Raw genomic sequence first — 15517 nt, 5'->3', positions numbered from 1 at the left:
GGAATTCTTTAAATTTTTTTTTATTAGGGTATAGTTGATTTACAGTGTTGTGCCAATAGGAATGAAATTTTGCTTTTTAGGTCTGTACCCATGGCATATGGAGGTTCCCAGGCTAGGGAATAGGAGCTACAGATGCTGACCTACACCACAGCCACAGCAACACAGGATCTGAGCCGCATCTGCGACCTACACCACAGCTCATGGCAATGCCAGATGCTTAACCCATTGAGCTAGGCCAGAGATGGAACCCACAACCTCATGGTTCTTAGTTGGATTGTTTCCGCTGCACCACGACAGGAACTCCGGATGGAATTCTTAATGTTCAGTTGGAATTTATTTAAATTGAAGACCCCCCCTCTTCTACCAGCTTGCTTCAACTTGAGTGTTCAGTAAGCTCATGAATGGTGAGTCTTACTTCTTTGGTGTGAAATGGAGCAGAGCTTGATGGGTGGGAAAGACACAGTGTGCAAGGAAATATGAGCCCAGATATAGAGATAGCTATGAAAATGGAAATACCCTGCAGTGACCTTGTTTGTTTAAAGGGTCTAGAGTTGAGTGATTTGAATCAACCTTAATCCAACTCTAAATGCTCCTGGGCGACATTGGGTCACATAAGAACAATTTTGATGAAGTTGTGAGGGTATAAGCTAAATATGAGCCCACTGCTGAATGAATCAGAAGTAAGAAAATAGAAACAGCATCATGTGGATAATTCTTTTAAATTGTGAAATTACACAAAATGTGATTTAGTTGGTGAAGTATGCTGCAGCTCTTGCATTCATTACATACTTAAAGTAACAGCACACAGAGGATACTAAAAGAAAGAAAAGAAAAAATTGAAACATTTCCAAGGCAACATTTGTGGTTTGAATTTCAAATTTTGACTTTGTACACTGGTAAGTTAGATTCCCTTTCTTTCAGGTTAGGTGAAAATTGGCAGATTAAATCAGTTGTGAGAATTTTCAAAATGACATGAAGCTCCAAGGATAAGGAATAAGTAAGTGGGCTTATACCCTTGTGGGGAATACCAGTGCCCAGGTTATGGCTGGTGTTTGGCTTCTGGGCCAAAGATAGGTGTGAAAATTTAGAATTATAGAGATAATTTCCCCTTCAAAATGCAGCAGCAACAACAATTGCCTCTTTATAAACTATGAATTTAAATTCGGGCTAGTTTAAGTTAACTGCTAACTTCAGCAGTTAATGTATATGTAAAAAATATCAAATTGGAAATAAAATGCTAATGGTAAGGGTAAGTTAAGACTTAATATTTGCAGGATTACATATTTTATAAAGTCGGAATAAAACAAAATTATAAAGGGGAAGGAAATGCTCTGAAAATTCCTGAAAGCTTCTTCAGTTGCCTGTATGAGGCTTCTGCAGCCATGACTTCCATTTCTCTTCCTCCCCCACCTCCACTGCCTCCACCCACCTCCATATACCCTTTCTCTGACCTCAAATACTCAAGACAGAAATTATGTGAACAACTTGCCATTTTCCAGCTTTCATCAGTTCAACTGCTTCATTGATTTTATCAAAATTCAAAGTATGGGGAGTTCCTGTCGTGCCACAGAGGTTAACGAGTCCGACTAGGAACTATGACATTGCGGGTTCGGTCCCTGGCCTTGCTTGGTGGGTTAACGATCCGGCGTTGTCGTGAGCTGTGGTGTAGGTTGCAGACGCGGCTCGGATCTTGTGTTGTTGTGGCTGTGGCGTAGGCCGGCGGCTATAGCTCCGATTCTACCCCTAGCCTGGGTACCTCCATATGCCGCGGGAGCAGCCCAAGAAATGGCAAAAAGACAAAACAAAACAAACAAACAAACAAACAAAAAAAACCCCCAAAAAACAAAATTCAAAGTACTAGTAATTAGTGGATCTAGATTAACCTTTTTTGCCATATAATCAGCAACCAGTTTAGAGACATTCTCTCTGCTTTTCCAACCTAAAAACATACAGATTAACAGATTTTATACATGAGAGCCATTATGCAAGAAGGACCATACAATTTACTGCTGGAGGTGTAAATCCAAGGATTAACTTGTCTTAACTAACTTGTCTGAGTCATCAGGAGACTTAACTAACTTGTCTGAGTCACCGGGAGAATGCCTGTTCCAGCCATATACCTTGTATAGAAGGCTGCTCTCCTAAAGCAGACCTCTGGCACTACAGAAGATAATTTACTTAAGGCTAGTGGAACATGGACTTCATCTTAGATGTTCTTGGTGTCGTGTTGTACTGTCTGAGGAGCTGTAAATATGTTTCTAATGTACAACAAAGGCCAAGGTCTTGAGAACCATGAAAAGAAGTGATTCAAAAGTTAGAAATAGTTGATTTACAGTGCTTTTTCAGTGTCTGTTGTATAGCAAAGTGATCCAATTACATACAGTTCTCCGTGCTGCACAGTAGGAACCCAGTAAATCAATCATACTTTAAAAAGTAATTAAAAATAATAAAATAAAAATTTTTAAAAGTTAGAAATAGAACACTTCCTCTGTGTGTGTGTGTTATGTGTGTTTTGAGCCGCAGCTTCATGAAAGAGCCAAATATCTTAAACGAAGAGAAGAACTTTTCACCATGGCAGTGATCTCAGTGACAGCTTTTGGAAAATGAATGTGTATAAAGCAAGATAAGAATAAATTAATCCCAAACTCCTAATTTATCCCTCCTTTCTTTCCCCTTTAATAACCATAAGTTTGTTTTCTATGTCTGTGTGTTTATTGGGCCTATTTCTGTTTTATATATAAATTCATTAATATATACATACTACTATATATAAAATAAGGAACCTACGGTATAGCACAAGGAACTATACTCAATATTTGGTTATAAGCTATAAGGGAAAAGAATCTGAAAAAGAATATATGTATGTATATATATGTTTATGTGTGTGTATATATGTCTATCTATATATATATCTGAATCACTTTGCTATATACCTGAAACTAATATGGCATTGAAAATAATTATACTTCAATAAAAAAAATAAAATGAGAATAATGTGAGGAAAAGAATGTATATATATATATATATATGTGTGTGTGTGTGTGTGTGACTGGGTCACTCTGCTATATAGTAGAAAACTGACAGAACACTGTAAACCAACTGTATTGGAAAAAATAAAAATCATTAATTAAAAAAAAAGAATGCTTAGGAAAGAAAATGTGTCTTTGGGGAGTAAAACTGCGCAGGGAAAGATCAGCTAAGGTAACATAAACTTAGCAATGTATTTTTCTCTGTTCTTGTGATTTTCAAGAAATACTGTCCTTATATTTAGCACTATGCTAATTGACATGCCCAGCAAGTCAACAAACAGAATTTGGTGGCCTGCTCCTTTCTGCAAACGGTGAGTGCAAGGAGGCAACAGTGTCTTAAGCAGCTTATCCTGTGATAGGATCTTGGCATTTACTTTCTTTTCTTGGTTGCAGTCTCAGTCAGGTTTTCCATCCTTCCCAAAACTATTCTCAAAACTACCTCACACACTTCCAATACATTTTTTTTTCTATTTGAGTTTGTTTCTATTATGTGTGATCAAGAATTCTAACTAGCGCTCTGTATTATGACATGAAGGACTGGTGTATTTTTGTACTTGTTTTTATCCTTTTTAAATATTGAGATATAATTGAAATATAATATTACATTAGTTTTATGTGTACATCACTTGGTATATGTATATATTATGAAAGGATTACTATTAAACTAAGTTTAGTTAACATCTATTACCATACCTAATTACAAAATTTTTTTCTTGTGATAACAACTTTTAAGATTGTTACTACTCTATCTTTTTATTAGTGATCTGATAAAGCATTTTTCTATCTACTTAATAAACTCTTTCATTTGTTTTTTATTTCTTCTTTTAACCAAACAACATAAAAAAGAAGGGTCCAGGATCATAGACAAGCTAAGCAGTATATCTGAACAAGGGCACTAATTTTATGTGAGGAAAAATTTTCATTGTGTACATTGCAGGAGACTTAGCAGTCCTGTCATGAAATGATGTCCTTAACTGAAAACCATTGAATCAGTGGACAGTGGATTGTATTACCTGTGGAAGGGATTAATTTGCACTCATGACCACTATTTGAATGCTTAAGTGACCAGTGAAGTAGTTTCCTTGTGAGTTTTATTTAAAGCATTGGTGATCTTGGAGTTCTCGTTGTGGCTCAGCAGTAACGAACCCGACTAGTATTCGTGAAGACCTGGGTTTGATCCCTGATCCTGCTCAGTGGGTTAAGGATCCAGTGTTGCCGTGAGTTATGGTGTAGGTCACAGACAAGGCTTCGATCTGGTGTTGCTGTGGCTGTGGCTTAGGCTGGCTCTGATTTTACCCCTACCCTGGAAACATCCATGTGCCTCACATGCGGCCCTAAAAAAACAAAAAAGAAAAAAAAAAAAAAACATTGGTGATCTTATTTTACAAGAGTTGGCTGAGTATATGTATTTGGAATCAACAGTTATTGTCTCTGAATACAATAGAGGGAAACAGCAATGAGTGTGTCCAATTATCACAGAGGAGCTGAAAATTACAGTTTAAACTATATTCTTACTTTTTTTTTTGGCTGGCCCTACCTTTTATCTATTCTACATACATTAATTGGGTAAGATTCCTAATATCTGTAACAATTCATTGCCATAGCTAATTTGGAGATCAGAGATGGCTCACTAGTCCAAATAATTCAGATAGCTCCTAATTCTCATCTCTCTTGCCCAAGAATTCAGATTGTCCCCAGGTCTCTGGATAAATACATGTCTTCTTAAATATCAAGTTACTTGCTTATGAGCCTAGAATCCTAAGCAGATTTATTTAGTCTTCTGCTTTCTCAATAAAAGAATAAAGTCTTTAAAATATACAAGTTCTAAAATAGGTTTAAAAGGTGGTAAATTGGAGTTCCCGTTGTGGCGCAGCGTAAACGAATCCAACTAGGAACCGTGTGGTTTCGAGTTCAATCCCTGGCCTTGCTCAGTAGGTTAAGGATCCGGCATTGCTGTGAGTTGTGGTGTAGGTTGCAGAGGCAGCTTGGATCCCGAGTTGCTGTGGCTCTGGCGTAGGCTGGCGGCTACAGCTCAGATTAGACCCCTAGCCTGGGAACCTCCATATGCCGCGGGTGCAGCCCTAAAAGCACAAAAGACAAAAAAAAAAAAGAAAAAAAAAAAAAAAGATGGAAAATCAAGGGAGTCTATGAAAAAAATTTCTTTCCTTTAAAAAAAAATTCTCTTCCTTTTTATCGATAGTTTTTCTTTTCAATCATGAATCCATTATGTTTAATGTCTTTGAGTTGTATAATGCCAACTCTTGTTTCAGAAAAGATTTACATTAATTGAACAAGAAATAATCATTTAGTATATCCTTCAAAGAATCCCAGTTGATTCTGGGATATATCAATTGGAGGTGTATAACAACTGAAGTATAGCTATTGATCAAAATATTGCCTTTCTTTTCATTTTAGAATTTGCTTTAAACTTTAGATACTGGTTTCTTCACTGATCAATTAAAAAAAAAATCTCCTTTGCTTGAGAAAAAGCTTACTAAGAAGCAACTGTATACATCCAATATTCATCCCCTTACCTTGGATATTTATGTGTTGAAACAAAAAATATAATCTAAAGGTTTTGTTTTATATTCCTTCTCAAACATTTATGACATATTTTTCTATTTCCCACCTCGTAACCCCACACATTTGCACTCTTCCCTGCATCATTCCTACCTCCAAAAACAGATCCCTTTAAAGAACATCCTGAGAAGAACAAGTGGCCATGGATGTTGAGTTGGACACCAATGGTCAATCCAATAATCACACAGACTCTGTGGCTCTCACAGCAGGAGGCCAAGGCAGCTGCCTGTTGTAAAACAATGCAAGGGAATGCAGGGGTTAAAATGTGTGCTAGAGAGTTGGACCTGCATTTGAGCTTGACTGCTGAATGTTCTGTGACATTCTTTTCTGATTCTCACTGTCCTCATATGAAATAACACTTATCTTGTAAGGATGTGCTAAAACATAAATAAGACACTGTGTGCTACCTAGTATAGTATCTGGGAGTTTAGGATTCAATAAACGGAAGTTGAAAAATGCAAACAGTAAAGGCATCCGTGGTAGCAGCAGCAGCAGTATTAATAATAATAACAATAAGACCTATAATAGTTTTTATAAGAACCATTACTGAGACTGGTCATTAGAGTTGACATATTCTTTTAGATATTGAAGAATATAGTTGGTTATTTGTATAGAATCATGTATTAGCAAAATTATAAGTGAACATGTTCCCATTAGTAATTTTCAGATGCTATTTCTCAGAACAAGACTATCTGTGGGAAAGCCTGTGAGAAAGATTTTTATTAAAATGATAATTTTACAGATGAGGAGATTTATGTGGAGTCAGGAATGAAAATAATTTGTTAAGCTGAGGAAAAGACCTAGAGCTGACTAGGTCAATAATATGTTATTTCTATAAATCCCAAAGAAAGCAAGTCTCACATTGTGAGATAACTTCCTATTTATATTCTCTTACATAAACCATACTCAACAAGAAAAATAGCCACATTTTTTATCATTTTTGAAATGAACTCATTTAATCAAAGTTGGTAAATATTTTTCTTAGAAGCTTATCTCAGATCCAACATGAAAAAGTTTGCCGAAAGTGCAAAGTTCAGTGCTTTATTGGGTCATTCATCCAACATTATCCTTATCCTGCTTAAATCTTCTGGCTTGGAAATTGCAGTTACCAAGATAAGTTACAAAATAATTCAATGAGGTGGTTTTTTTTTTTTTTTTGTCTTTTGTCTTTTAGGGCTGCACCTGCGGCACATGGAGGTGCCCAGGCTAGGGGTCTAATCGGAGCTGTAGCTGCCGGCCTACGCCATGGCCACAGCAATACCAGATCCAAACCGTGTCTTCAACCCACACCACAGCTCACGGCAACACCAGATCCTGAGCGAGGCCAGGGATTGAACCCGAAACCTCATGGTTCCTAGTCGGGTTCGTTTCCCCTGCTCCATGACAGGAACTCCATCAGTGAGTATTCTTTACAAAGCCTTTTTGCCCTGCCTATTGGAGGCTGCTTATTTGAAAGAATGGTATAATGGAACAAAGGGAGAAGAAAACTCAGTATGGGAGTTCAGTGTCTGGGATAGTGAATAGATTTGTAAGAATAGACAGGAGGTACCAGCTGGAATGTCAGGAGTACTAAGAAAATGAAATAGAAGAATGTGGAGGGAATTTTAGAATTTTCATTCAGTTAACATATGAAATGATAGAAATATTGACAATTTTCATATCACATGTGAAATGCGAGGATCACATACCAGGGTTTCTGGATTCCCAATGACCTCAAAGCAAAAGTCCACACCATCACCTGTTATATGAAATAAAACTTCTTCAATGGGTTTCTCAGAGTCCTGGGGGGTGATACACTCAGTGGCACCTACTTCCTTTGCTTTCTCAAATTTGTCTTTGTGGATGTCCACCCCTATAGTCCTGGCTGCTCCTGCTTCCTTGCAGCCCGTGATAATAGACATGCCTACTCCTCCAAGCCAAATACGGCACAGGTGGAGCCTGGGGTCACCTGAGCACATAAAGGCAGAAAACAAGGGCAAAGGGAACATACGTCATGACAATTGGAAAGGGCAAGTATGCATATACTTTTTATGAGACATAAACAAAGGACATTTTCAAATAAAACATGTAACTAGAGAGTTTTAACTTCTTAAGATACTTCTATATATGGGATACTTTTTGACAGAGGAGCATAAACAACCTGTAAATAATAGTTTCAAGTCTCAGCAATTAGAGTACATAAAGTAGTGTAATGAATTTTCATTGGATGTTAAGGCTTATTTGACAGCATATTTTTTTAATTCCATACATTTTTGAGTTATTTAAAATCATCTCCAGGGAGTTCCTGATGTGGCGCAGCAGAAATGAACCCAACTAGTATCCGTGAGGACGCAGGTTTGATCCCTGGCCTCGCTCAGTGGGTTGGGGATCCATTGTTGCTGAGAGCTGTGGTGTAGGTTGCAGACTTGGCTTGGATCTGGCGTTGCTGTGGCTGTGGCGTAGGCCAGCAGCTGTAGTCTGATTTGACTCCTAGCCTGGGAACTTCTATATGCCATGGGTGGGGCCCTAAAAAGTGGAGGGGAAAAAAAAAAGAACCCTCCAAAAAATCAAAAACCATTTCCACCTTCCTACAACATTTCCTTTCTCTTTTCTTTTGGATATCTGTATACTTTATTTACAATGTCAATGCCTTACAGAGGCAAAGGCTTATTTGGTCTAAGATAGACTGATTTAAATTGAACCTCTTCCATTTTATCTCTCTGTTTAGTATGTATTAGGACTAATGGATATTGGGGGAAACAAAGAGTTAAAATTTAACAACAACTTAAAGAAGGCAGCTGAGCATGTTTGGGGGATGTTCCAGAAACAGTAGTTTAACAGTAGCCCACTTAACTGAGTGGGATTACCTGACCAGTCTGTCTTATATAGCAACATCCTCTTTATCACTTGATCTTTTTACTCTTCTTTCCTCTTTATGGGCCCTTATCACCACTTGGTATATTATACAACAGAATAGAAGCTTGATGGCTATTTTTAGCTGCTGAATCCCAGTCCCTGGAACAGTTAACAGTTTTGTAACTATGATATGTTTTTTAACATTAAAAATTGGATTTTTATAGTATTTAATTTTTGTTTAAAGAATGCAATAGCAACAAAATTTACTTTTTTTTCCCCAGATAATGATCCAGTTGCTTCAACATCATTTAATGAATAGTCCATATTTAAATTTGAAAGACAGGAAGTTCCCTTGTGGCTCAGTGGGTTAAGGATCAGGTGTTGCCACAGCTGTGGTGTAGGTTCAATCCCTGGCCCAGGGACTTCCACATTCTGTGAAGAAAAAAAAGGGGGGGGCAATACTAACCCTATATTAAATTCCTATATATATTTGATCCAGTTCTGGACTCCTTCCTTATTTGGTTCCACTAATGTGTTTATCTATTTATCATATGCTTTATTCTAATAATTGTTCAAGAGTTTCCCGCAGTTGACCTCTTTGGGGAAATTTTTGTCTCATTTGCACTTTTTTTTCAGGCTCAGATTCAGCACAGTCTATTTTTGTTCTTATTAATTTCAAAACAAATGCAAAGAATACCTTTAGTATTTTTGTGTAGTGTAATTATCCCTCCTTTTAAAAGAAATGGGCAACATTTTACCTTTTATCTTGATCTTAACATTTTTAAGGAATGCTTTTTTAATTTCTTAAGGTGGGTTCCAAGTTGCCACAATTTCCTAACTGCAGGTGCTAATTCATACCTGTTTTCACAGTGCTCACTCCTCCCACACTCTCAACTATTCCAGCCCCTTCATGGCCCATAATGATAGGATAATTATGATTAAGGTTTTTATTCCTCAACATTTTCATCCCCGTCCCACAGAGCCCTGTGGCCAGGATGTATATGGAAGGCAAAGAATAATATAGTTTTATCTCTCAGATAAAGATATTTTAGAATTGTTAATGTTTTAAACCTTTTTGCTGGTTTGATATGCTGCATTAATATTAACGTATTCATTCATTTCTTAGTTTTAATTCTAGACAAGAGTCAGTCATTTGTTTAAAGCAATGCAGTGTTTTTCATTAGCTAATTTCAGAATCAAAATGATAATTTTATTTTTTTATTTTTATTTTTTTTAAATGATAATTTTAAAACTTAATGAGCAGGGCAGAATGGTTTCAGAAGAGACAGCTGTAAAATCACAGCCTCACTTTGTCCTTATTTGAAGCTTGTGGGTAGTAGTGTGGAAGAGAAAGACTAATTACAGAAATGAAGGAATTGGAACTCAGGAAAGAAAGGGATAATGTCTCCTATTATAATTGAAACCTTAATTTATTTCACATGAATTGGAGCTATAGCTGCCGCCCTACACAATAGCCGCAGCAACTAAGGATCTGAGCCTTTTCTGGGACCCACACCACAGCTCGCCACAATGCCACATCCTTAAACCACTGAGCAAGGCCAGGGATCAAACACGCGTCCTCATGGATATGAGTTGAGTTCATTACTCCTGAGCCACAACAGGAACTCCCACCATTTATATTTATATAAGGGACTTGAGCATCCTAGGATTTTGGATGAAAAGAGGGGGGTCTTGGTATAAGTCCGCTGCAGATACTGAGGGAGGATTGTATTTCAGGATAACTTAAAGGTCATGAAGAGTATCATAAAGAAATTAGGAAATATAGATTAAAATGTTTCATGGGTAGAAACTTCTTTTAATTAGTAATTAGTAATAGCTATAAATAAATATCCTTCGAGTATGCAGCCTTTGCCGTACCTCCCTAACCTTTTATTTGGCTGGATTTAAAGATGGATGGAAACATGTGGTGAAAAAGAAATAGCAGCATGTGTAGTTTTCTTTCTGAACTGAACATTGTGAAAAGAACATATAATTTACAGTGAACCGCTCCGAATTTTGGTGTGGAAATGTTGTGATTTTTTTTTCCTTAATTCGAACTTCCTTTGCCTTTGCTAGGGCCACTTCTATCTCCTCAATGGAAAATGATGCACCAGGCTTCCAGAATATGGCTGCTCTGCGCCTGATAACCTGGGGAAAAGAAGGTGGGGGCAGAAAGGGAAACTCCTTAGGCTTGGGAGTTGGGGAATTTCTATATTAATGGTTATTAGAAGGTTAAATCCAATTTTTCTGCACTCAAGTCCAAAAAAAAAACAAAAAAAAACAAAACAAAAAACCTCACTGCTTAAATATATACTGAATGCACCTCAATTCAACTGTTCTATCAGTCTCCATATTCAAATTAGCCCTGCAATTCCAACTATATTTATGTAATGCTACGTAAGCAAGAGGATAGATGTCATACCTTTGATCTTACCATGAGTGAGTTTTCCTGTTTCAGGGTAGAAATGACATTGCAGTGTGGGAGTTGTGATCGTAGGTATGGGAGAGAATCAGTTTTGGAGTGGAGACCATCACATGCTGGTAGACATTGGCAGATTGAGATTGGAGAATTTTTTGGTGGCAGAGTAGTTCTTAGGGGTTCTGATATCAGCCCACTGCTGTTTTCACTATAAATTCTCTTCCCACGTGGTCTTAACCTATTTTTGTAGATTCAACCACTACTTTTATGTAGGTGACTTTTACAGTCACTACGAACAAACTTGTCCCTAACCTTTAGACTCTGTTCATTTGCTATTTTAATGTCCTATAGGTACCTCAAACTCAGAATGTTAAAACATGAACACATCATTATTTTTTTCTTCTGCCTCTCCACCACCTCTCCACTCAGTGGTGAACGCAACACACCATCTGTTCTTTCCTTTTCATTCTCTATTTCAGTGAGTGGCCATATAACCTATTCACTCATCTAAGAAAGAAACCTGGGAAGTAGCTTAATTTTTCTCTTTCCCTCAACTTCCACAATCTAAAAGTTTCTGCCATCTATCTCTTCTTCATTCCTGCTGCTACTGTGTGGTTCGGTCCTCATTGCCTTTTACCTGGCTTGGGTTCATCACCTTCAAGTCCATCTTCTATAGCATTGCTCTCTGAACTATAATCCTGATCATGTTAAATCCCTACCTAAAAATGATATTGCCACCAATTGTTTATCAGAATCTCTTGACATGGTCTACAAGGCTCTCAATGATCTTCTCTCTCTTCATCTCTCTGACCTTAGTTTTGGTCACTTCCTCCCTCCAAGCACAAAAAATATTCTAGAGAGTCTCATATAGGATATTTTTCTTGCTTCTATGTTTCTCTTCATGTTGTTGTTTCATCTGCCTGCACAACTGTCTCTCCTGTACCTGGTGAATTCTCACATCTCTAGATTTCCTTTTAGGTCTCCCCTTCTCTGGGAAGCCAGGCCATGTAAGGAATACTCTCTTTCTCTCTCTCTCATACTCTAGCACATTATTTTATAATTAATTATTCTTTTATAATTACTGTGTCTCTGTGAGATCCTTTAAGGAGGGAATATGTCTCTGACTCTGGGAAGTTTGATAGAGAGCTTGATTTGGTACCTGTTGAAGGATTGGAAAAACTGAGGAAAGGCAAAGCACAGAAAAGGAATTAAAGAGAAGGGGAAGGAGAAGGAGAAGGAGAGGTACTAAGATTAAGACTGTCTTACCTTTAGGAGTATAGGGACTAGGTGGGTGATAAGGTTTGGTAAATAGACAAGCACACAAACTGACAAAATTATGACATAACATAAAGGAGAAGACTATACTTACTTTCCCTGTAGTACTCATGTTGACTTTCTGTGTGTTCTTCTGGCCACATAACTATATTGAGAAAGGGAGATTCGGATTACAACTTCACAGTCCAAGAGAGTAGAGGTCACCGTTTGATCAAGAGGCTGCGTTCTGAGCTTTGTGTATAATCAGGTGATTAATATACCTGGTGCCTGGAAACTAAGATTTTGCTATTCCTTAAGGGAGGTTCTGAAATATAATATGAAATAGACTCAGCTCAGTGAAAATGCACAAAAGGTGAAATTGTGCAAACTTTTTTTTCCTCTCTCAATCATGAAGTTCCCTCTTAGTATTCACTTTGTTGAATTTTAAATTTGGTCTTTTAAATATCCAAGTTTAAAATTTCTAATAGCATGTATAAGTTTGTGTCTATGTTGTCTTATAAATGCAGGTATTATGTCTGTGGCTCTAAACTTGAATAATTCATTTGATTTTACAAACACATGTCTCATTGTTGAAAAATTAGGGTGTTAACCAGACAGTTTTATCTAGTAGTTTAGCATAAGCTCCTCTCCTCTTGGTGTGCTGAGCTGACTACCCAGAGAACTTGAAACCCATTTGGTAAGAGGTCTGACAATCAGGATTTGGACTTGAGAAAATCTCCGTATATGGATTAAGAGAGTCTTGACCAGGACCCTGATGAACATGGGGACAAGGAAATACATTCCTGATGAAAGACAACACCAGTGGGTAGGTTTTAGCTAGAAGGGAAGAGAAAAAGAATAAGTGTCCTTTCTGTGACCTGATATGAGCATATGATTTTTCTTCTTTATCCTGTTGGATTATGATGGATTATATTGATTAATTTCCAAATGTTGAACCAGCTTGAAATACCTGGGAACAAATCCTACTTGGTGTATTAGTTTTCTTTCTTTGCACTGTCTTTGTCTGCTTTTGTTTTCATAATATACTAATTTTATAAAATTATTTCCTCTTCTTCTATTTTCTGAGAGAGATTGTGTAAGAATTGGTGTTAATTCTTTAAATATTTGACAGAATTCTTCAGTGAAACCATCTGGGTCTATAGCTTTCTTTCGGGGGGATGTTTTAAATTATAAATAGAATTATCTTCATATTCGTAGGTCTATGTAAGTGATCTGTTTCATATTTGGTGAGTTGTGATAGCTTGTGGTTTTTGAGCAATTCGTGCATTTCATCTAAGTTGTCAAATTTATGTGTGTAGAGTTGTTAGTGGTATTCCCCTATTATTCTTTTGATATCTGTGTTGTCCTGTGGTGATATTCTCTGTTTTATTCCTGATTACTGTTAATTTGTGACTTCTCTATGTTTTTCTTTGTCAGTCTTGCCAGAGGTTTGTTAATTTTATTGATCTTTTCAAATAACTAGCTCAGTTTCTTTGATTTTTCTCTATTTTTTTCTTTCAATTTCACTGGTTTTGCTATTAACTTATTTTTTCTTTCTTCTTGTTTTTAGTTTATTTTGCTGTTTTATTTGTGGAATCATTAAATGCAACTTTTCCTCTTTTCTAATTTAAGCATTTAGTGCCATATATCTGATTCAGTGCAGCTTTAGCTGTGTCAAACAAATTTTGATGTTTTTTCATTTTCATTAAGTTATATGTTTTTAAAACTTTCCCTTCAATCTTCTTCTTTGACTAATAGATTATTTAGAAGTGTTTTTTAAGCTTCTAAGTGCTTAGAGATTTTCCTTTTATTTCTGTCATTAATGTCCCGTTTGATTCCGTTGTGATCAGATAACACACTGTACGATTTCACTTCTTTTACCTTTGTTGAGATTTGCTTTATGGCCTAGGATATGGTCTATCTTGGAGTATGTTTTGTGCATGCTTGAAATGAATGTGTATTCTGCTGTCTCTGGGTGGAATGTCTTTTAGATTCCATTAATTGATGGTGTTGCGAGTTCTATACCTTTGCCTGCTTTCTAATTTTTCTGTCAATTCTTCAAACACAGATGTTGAAGTATTTAACTAGATTGTTGATTTGTCTATTTTTCCTTTCAGTTCTGTCAGTTTTTCCTTCACAAATTTGTAGCTCTGGTGCATACACATTTAGGATTGCTGTTTCTTCTTGGTAGACTGCCCTTTTATCATTATATAATGTTCTTCTCTTTAGCTGATAATTTTATTTTCTCTGAAGTCCACTTTATCTGGTATTAATATTGCCATTCTTGCTTTTTTGATTAATGGTTGCATGATACATATTTTCTTTTTTTTCAACCTACCTATATGCAAAGTGAGTTTCTCATAGATAACATACATTTGAATCATGTTTTAAATCCACTCTGCTGATATCTGTCTTTTTAAAACAACTTTATTTATGTAATTCACTTACTATTCACCTATTTAAAGTGTACCATTTGAGAGTTCCCATCATGGCTCAGTGGTAATGAATCAACTAGTATCCATGAGGACATGGGCTTGATTCCTGGCCTCACTCAGTGAGTTAAGGATTCTGCATTGCTGTGACTGTGGCATAGGTCAACAGCTGTAGCTCCGCTTTGACCCCTAGCCTGGGAACTTCGATATGCCTTGGGTAGGGCCCTAAAAGGCAAAAAAAAAAAAAAAAAAAAAGCGTATAATTCATTTTTTTTTGGTTTATTCACAGACATGAGAAACCATCACCACAATCAATTTTAGAATGTTTTAATTGCTTCAGAAAGAAACCCATACATCTCTATCCCTTTATCACCCCCCCACCACCACCACCACCTTGGCCTTACCCAACCGTTCATCTACTTCCTGTCTGTATAGATTTACCTATTCTGGACATTTTAAATGAATGGAATCATATGATATGTGGTCTTCTATGACTGACTTCTTTCACTTAGCATAGTATCCTCAAGGTTCACCCATGTTGTAGCATGTGTCAATAATTTCTTCCTTCTTTTCTTTCTTCCTTTCTCCCTTTCTCTCTCCCTCTCGTTCTCTTTCTTTCTTTTTCTTTTTTTGGCCACCATGTGGCATATAGAGTTCCTGGGCCAGGGATCAGACCTGAGCCACAGTTGCAACCCCTATGCTGCAGCTGTGGCAATGCCAGATCCTTTAACTCACTGTGCCCGACTGGGGATTTAACCCTCATCCAGGCACTGCAGAGATGCTGCTGATCCTGTTGTGCCACAGTGAAAATGCCAATAATTCATTTCTTTTTATGGGAAAAAAATATTCCATTGAATGGATATGCTATATTATCCATTCATCAGTTAATGCACATTTGGTTTGTTTCCAGTTTGGGGCTATTATGAATAATGCTGCTATAATCATTCATGCATGGACATATGTTTTTT

General features: G+C 36.8%; 2 protein-coding genes across 2 annotated transcripts in view; one reads left to right on the top strand and one right to left on the bottom strand.

Moving 5' to 3' along the window:
• The window catches only part of C8H4orf17 (chromosome 8 C4orf17 homolog), a 348243-nt gene that overhangs the window by 83831 nt on the left and 248895 nt on the right, over positions 1 to 15517 (top strand). The gene's annotated exons all lie outside the window — the stretch shown is intronic.
• On the bottom strand, positions 1453 to 12320 carry LOC110261964 (alcohol dehydrogenase 6-like). Its single transcript, XM_021100552.1, is given in 8 exon segments — positions 1453 to 1556; positions 1859 to 1939; positions 5703 to 5835; positions 7298 to 7524; positions 7527 to 7633; positions 9293 to 9440; positions 10490 to 10592; positions 12233 to 12320. Coding segments are annotated over 8 exon segments (921 nt in total). The 5' UTR covers positions 12251 to 12320.

Source organism: Sus scrofa, chromosome 8 (genome assembly GCF_000003025.6).
Source record: "Sus scrofa isolate TJ Tabasco breed Duroc chromosome 8, Sscrofa11.1, whole genome shotgun sequence".
Lineage (NCBI taxonomy): Eukaryota > Metazoa > Chordata > Mammalia > Artiodactyla > Suidae > Sus > Sus scrofa.
The sequence above is the reverse complement of the archived record's forward strand: the minus strand, read 5'-3'. Positions and strand labels throughout refer to the sequence as shown.